We start from the raw sequence: 6,000 nt of genomic DNA, 5'->3' as shown, positions 1-6,000 counted from the left end.
TGCAACCGGCGCGAGGAGAGCAGCCGCCCAATAAGAGCACCGCTAGTGGAGCGAGAGTAGCCAATCAGCGTCTGCCTCGGGAGAATGGGGGACGAGCCGAACGAGGCGGATGCTGCTTTGCAGCGTTGAGGCCGTTTCAACGAAAATGATTGACGTTTCTGATGATGGCATCTGTGCGAAAAGTGACAATATTCAAACATCACACATGTATGATCTATCCCGCTTGTACCCGTTTCAGCTGGCGACGTCAACTTCACTCAACACAGTGCCAAGTCTTCTCTACATGCACAGAAAGGGTGTTTTTGGGGACATATCCCCATTCTCCACCAACTGTGTTTTATTCATGATTTTACTGTCTATTAATGTTTTAAACCACTCCGCCTTTATGGAACCTATAAGCAGAATGTGGTACAATTAAGTCTTACATGTATATATGGATTGTTGAGGTTTTTTGTTGTTGTTGTTGTTGTTTTGTCAAACAACAGCTATGAGCCTCAGGACCGTTCCTGTTTGGGGTCACATTAGGTGATTAGGGTGAGAGATGATCATCAGTCAATCACAGGATGGACATGTGCACTATATTCCAGAAAATTAATTAGTTGGGAATCAGTGAGGAAAATCATTGAAGCCAACTTCACTGATAAAGTAGAGGTTGGACTTCAGATGGGAGACACGCTAAAATAGTGCTTAAACTCAACCCATACAGCAGTTATACGAGTTATTGCGATTTAACATTGTTTGGAATTTGATGTGTAGACATGTAACTATCCTCTCTGCGTGAATTTATATTTCACGACTGCTGAAAAATGTTAGGCCTACTTCGTATTTACTTTGTACAAAGAAAATATACTTGATCCTGGTGAACAACGATGACTTTTTTTCCCATTTGTCTTCCGAGGTTGGCTGTTGAGCAAATCAGCCTCCAAGAGGCGAAAACCTTGCACGGATTTTCCAAGCAATCAATTTAAATTGAGTGAAACTCTTCGAGTAGCCACTTTATGACAAATTAAGACGTAACTTAAACGTTAATAGATAATGTTGAATCAGTTACTATTGTCAGTATCTATAAAAATGATGAGCATTTTAATGCCCTATGTGCGGGTCTTGACTTTTGTTGTTACTGTGGCAACTAGTGGGTTTCAAGAGCTACGAGCCAATCAGCATTTGCACTTGACACCATTTTGTTGTTGGGTAATACACAATTTCTACATTAGGTAACACAAGTTGAAGCACTTCCTTTTGATTCAGGTGACCGGCGAGGCCCTACAGCAGGAGACTGGGAAAAGGCAACTGTAGAAAATTTATGTTTAACACTTTTTTTCCCTCACATGCAGTTTACATCCATGGCGGCCGTGGCTCAGGGTGTAGAGATGGTCGTCCAGTAACCAGAAGTTTGGCTGTTTAATCCCCGCTCTCCCCAAATCATGTGTCGTTGTGTCCTTGGGCAAGGCATTTCACACAAATTGCCTCCCGTGCAACTCACACTGGCGTATGGAAGGTGCGAATGTTTGGTGGTGCTCAGAGGGGCCGTAGGCGCACACTGGCAGCGTCTTTGAATGTCTAAAAAAGCGCTATATAAATCTGATGCATTATTATTATTCTATTCTATTCTGACATCCTGGATAGAAATACAACCAGAAGCTGTCCAGAAACTCAGTTCAAGTTTAATCGATGCAAGAATTGCAAAGCTGCTATCAAGTGAGAGGTCCCATTGTTAAAATGTAACTTGACCTGTTAAGATGTTTTTGATTGAAATAGCTTTTGATTTCAGCAAATACAACTTGCTACTGCTACAAATCAACAAATGACTGTTTTCAGTTTTTTACAACCTATAAAAATGTCTTGAAACACTGCTGTGCATAATAATTTGGAAAAGTGTGTTTGTACACAAAAGTTTTTATTTTTGAAAAAGTACTGTTGTCATGAATGGAATGGTTCTGAAAACGGTCCAGATTCTGACAATTTGTTGACGCAAAGGTTCAGAAAATCATGTAAAGCGCCTTATTTTCATGCCCAGCGCAAGGTCCCTATCACTCGCAAATGTATATTAACATATATTTTGGTTTTCATCAAGTTACATTACTTTAATGTCATGTTACTTGGATTAGGCTAACTAATTATTTTTTTTGCAGGTAACTTGTAACTGTAATGGAATACATTTTAAAAGTAACCCTTCTAACCTTGCCCACGGAAGTGATGTGTACTTAATTTTGAGCATGGTTGCCCTGTGTGCTGGAAGTGCCCCCCGAGCACTGTGCCCCTGACTCCACAAGTGTTCCGCTGCCTCTGAAGGGGAGAAGTTGAATACAAAAGATGAGCAAATGATCATCCCCGCTGTTCCAATACAGCTTTTATGTAGGCAGGTAGCGGATAACTTATTACAGTATCAAGAAAAGTTTTGCTTTTTGGTAAAAAGAGAAGAAATTACAGGAGAAATTTAGTTCCCAGTTTAAGTGCAAAAATGAATGAAATGAACCTCTACTATGAATTGTCGATCCAGATTGAATAAATGGCAGGGAGGTGTCATCAGACTGTAGAACCCACAGTTGTTTTTGCTACGGTAATTAGGTGCGTTTCCATTACCCTCAGTTTTGCGCAAAAGCAAGCTTGTAATGGAAACACATGATTTTCCAAAAAAACTCTCAAATATCGCAAAAAAAGTTTTTACGCTCTCATGAGGTAGTTTTTGAGACGTGTGGAAATATTTCGCAAAAGTGGAAACACTTTTTGCGTGTTCCCTGTAGTCATGTGACCCTCGCACGATCACAGAGGAAAGGAAGTAGGAAGTACGGTGCCACTCGCTTTTGTGTCGGAGCTGCCTCCGGAGGGGATAACAAGTCTTTTTAAGCACAAAGCGATTCAGCTATGGAGCCAATGTGCCGCCGTTCAACGCACGTCCCATATCGTTACATGAGAAATGGCCGTTGCCCCTGGCAAAGAGCAAACGAGCGACATACGGCGCACGTCGTCGTTGAAATCCATCCGCACCATAACACCAGTTATAAGCGCGTGCACACACACCAACACCAAATGGCCGAACCCGTCCGATGAGGGGAGGGAGATGTTTTTAAAGTAATATTAACAACTTCCGTAAACATCATGAGCACCTCCTACAGAACTGCGAGATCGCACGAGATGGGACATTACAAGAATTGCGCCTCAGAAGCGAAACGCTCTTCAATGGAAACACCGGCAAGTCGAAATTGTACTTTATCTAAATAGTGCAATATCGCTTTTATTTTTGCGAAAAAGTGTCATGGAAACGCAGCTACCGATAACAGTACCTTTACTTATTTTCTGGATAGGAAGAAGCGGTAACTAAACTGGGAGAGGTAGTACCAAATGAAAAAATGAAAGTCTTTCTGTATGAGTAAAAATCAATATACCTCTCTCCGAAGAGATCTCTTCTTGCCTGTTATGTGTGTGAGTGGTATATCAAACACCCCAGCGCCACTGCTGCTCTCATTTCTCTCTGCACTTACTCATTAAAAAGTCATAAACTGTTGAGTTCATGAAGCTTTATTTCACCCAAAACGCAGACAATAAATGGAAATAAAAGGAAAAACCTGTCCAAATATATTCATTGAGGCAATCAATTTCTATTTATGTGAAATGTATTATTGTAAATACAATTGCAGCAAGGCATATGTGAATTTTGTGCAACATACAAGAGCAAATATTCATGTTAGGGTGCACACCAGGTGCAGCTCATCTTTGCTAAAACTGCAGAAAGCTAGGTGAATAAAATGAGAGCAGTTCATCTCTCCATGGACGTGCATATAAAATGGAGCGGGGTGGGTGGGGGGGGGGGTGCTGTCTGATTGTGGTTTCGCACCGCAATGGTTGTTATTTAATAGTCAGCATCACTGTCGTCATCATAATATCGGTTCCTCTTGATCTGTTCCTCTGCTGTCAGAGTGTCATCATGGGCCCACACAGAGGCGTCGTAGCCGCTCCCATCTTTTCTCCTCTCATCTTCTGCTCTTTCCCGCTGCTCTCGCCCCAAATCCAAAAGGTCGTCCAGCGCTGACAGCGGAGGCCCCTCCCCTTCTGATTTCCCAAAGATGTCAAATTGGAAATCGGATAGCAGAGTGGAGCCGCTGGTATTGAGCCCGGCGAAAATGTCCTCCAGGAAACTGGATGTGCTAATCTTTGGCTCAGCCGCCACCTTGTTGAAAGAAAGCGTTCCCTGGGCTTTCTCTTCTGGAAAATGTGTGAAAACGTCTGGATCTGAATGTGTGGCCTCAGCACATTTGGCACCAGCTGGCACGAAGGCATCGTCCCTCTGTGCCAATTGTAGCACTTCAGTTGGCATCCAGTTTGATTCGTCACTGGAGTCAGCTTGGAACACATCTCCAGTTCTACTTGCGTCTGTCAAAAGGTTGGACTGAAATTCCTTCTCCTCATCCGTTGTCAGTCCTTGCAAAAAGACGTGGTGGTCAAGCAGCATACTGTTGTTATTATTGTTGATGTTTGAATTGAAGGCCTCTTCATCTGGTAAAGTCACCCGTAACTCCTCTTCAGTTCTCCCTGTAGCCGCATTTTCACCTGTTGCATAATCTGTCTGTCTGCCACTTACTGTCACTTCCTCCACAATCTGCTTTTCTCGCGTCTCCATCACACTTTTCACAAACCCATCTACAGTCTCTTCACTTTGCTCCTTCACTTCAGACTCCTCAACAGAGTCTAGTGGAGGCAAAGCGTTTAAGGCACTGTTGTTCCCTTCCTGGCAGGCAATCTCACCTGCCGCTTCTTGAGAGCCAGAGGCAGGACAAACTGAGGCCTCGACTGCAGTCTCCTCTTGTGTTTTCATATTTGAGGTTAAATCAGCACTCAGTTGCACATTCTCCTGCTGTGCATTTTCTGCTTCGTCAGGGGGGATGACGTCCATTTTCACTGCAGGCTTTATTGGCTCAGTGACTTCTTTCTGTTGGACTGCAGCCTCTGCAGGGGGCCATGATGGCTTCATCAGCGTCAGCTCCTCCTCAATAGTGAAGGATCTCTTGGGAGAATCAGTCTGGGGCGGCCACACAACAGAAATCTTACTTGTGGACTTGGTTTGTCCACTTCCGGCCGAGCTCGTGTCACATTCCTTATAAATAAATTTGCTCTGAGCAGTGGGATGTGTAGAATTCTTCACTTTCTTTTCAGGCGAGACTGATTTGATTGCAGTCTTTTCAAATGAAACCTTTTGGTTGTTATTCCATCGTTCTGTGAGTGGTTTCTCTCCAAATCCTTCGTCATAATTTCCTTTGGACTTGAAGAGTTGCTTGTAGTGTGGCGTGCAGTACATTCGTCCATGGAGAGATGCGTAGTTGCCAAGACTATTAAAGAAGGAACACAAAGATCAGGTAAACTCTCAGAAAATAGGCACAATAAAATATTTACAATATCGGGTCACTTCACCTTAGTTTGCCTCTACAGTGGTCACAGCGAAAGCAGCTTTTATGGAAGTTTTGCTTGTCTGCAATCAGAGCTTCCATGGGGTACACCCTCTTCCGACACACCCTGCACAGTTCGGAATCTGGAACTTGAATCTTCTGCACACAGAGGAGATGCCATGTTAATTTACATGAACATACAGTAACAACAGCATGCATCTTAAAGAACATTTTCAAGCGGCAATGACATGCAATACAAGAGCTATGTTGAAAATCCAAAAGATAGTAATTCGAATAAATCCTTGACTGACAGTACTGCTGGAGCCCCCCCTCCTACAACAAACCTGCACCTTTCAGAGTGGCCTTTTATTGTGGGCTGTCTAAGGCACACCCGTGCCCTAATCATGGCGTCTAATCAGCATCTTGATATGGCACACCTGTGAAGTGGGATGGATTATCTCGGCAAAGGAGAAATGCTCACTATCACAGATTTAGTTTTAAAAAAATTCCGCTTGTCTTCTAATCTCTGTTGACAAAAATGTTTCAAAGTCAAGGTAAACGAAACCTTTTTCTCTTTAAAAAGAAAAACAAAGACTATCATAGATTTAGACTGATTTGT

At 42.9% G+C, this 6,000-nt stretch overlaps 1 protein-coding gene across 2 annotated transcripts in view; it reads right to left on the bottom strand.

Moving 5' to 3' along the window:
- Window positions 1-5,176: 5,176 nt before the first annotated feature.
- Window positions 5,177-6,000, bottom strand: part of xirp2a (xin actin binding repeat containing 2a) — a 57,537-nt gene continuing 56,713 nt past the window's right edge. Inside the window, exons 9-10 of one of the 2 annotated variants that reach the window (XM_086069272.1) lie at window positions 5,407-5,540; window positions 5,177-5,324 (exon numbers count right to left, since the gene is read on the bottom strand). In XM_086069272.1, coding sequence (XP_085925398.1) covers window positions 5,446-5,540 — 95 coding nt within the window. In that variant the 3' untranslated portion in view covers window positions 5,177-5,324; window positions 5,407-5,445. Of the gene's footprint in view, window positions 5,325-5,406; window positions 5,541-6,000 lie in introns of those variants that run through there. The other variant, XM_086069271.1, reaches the window with a different exon arrangement.

This window comes from Leptonotus elevatus, chromosome 2 (genome assembly GCF_054856555.1).
Source record: "Leptonotus elevatus isolate MCC_2025b chromosome 2, RoL_Lele_1.0, whole genome shotgun sequence".
Classification (NCBI taxonomy): Eukaryota; Metazoa; Chordata; class Actinopteri; order Syngnathiformes; family Syngnathidae; genus Leptonotus; species Leptonotus elevatus.
Note: the sequence above shows the minus strand (reverse complement) of the source record. Positions and strands in the feature narration are given on the sequence as shown.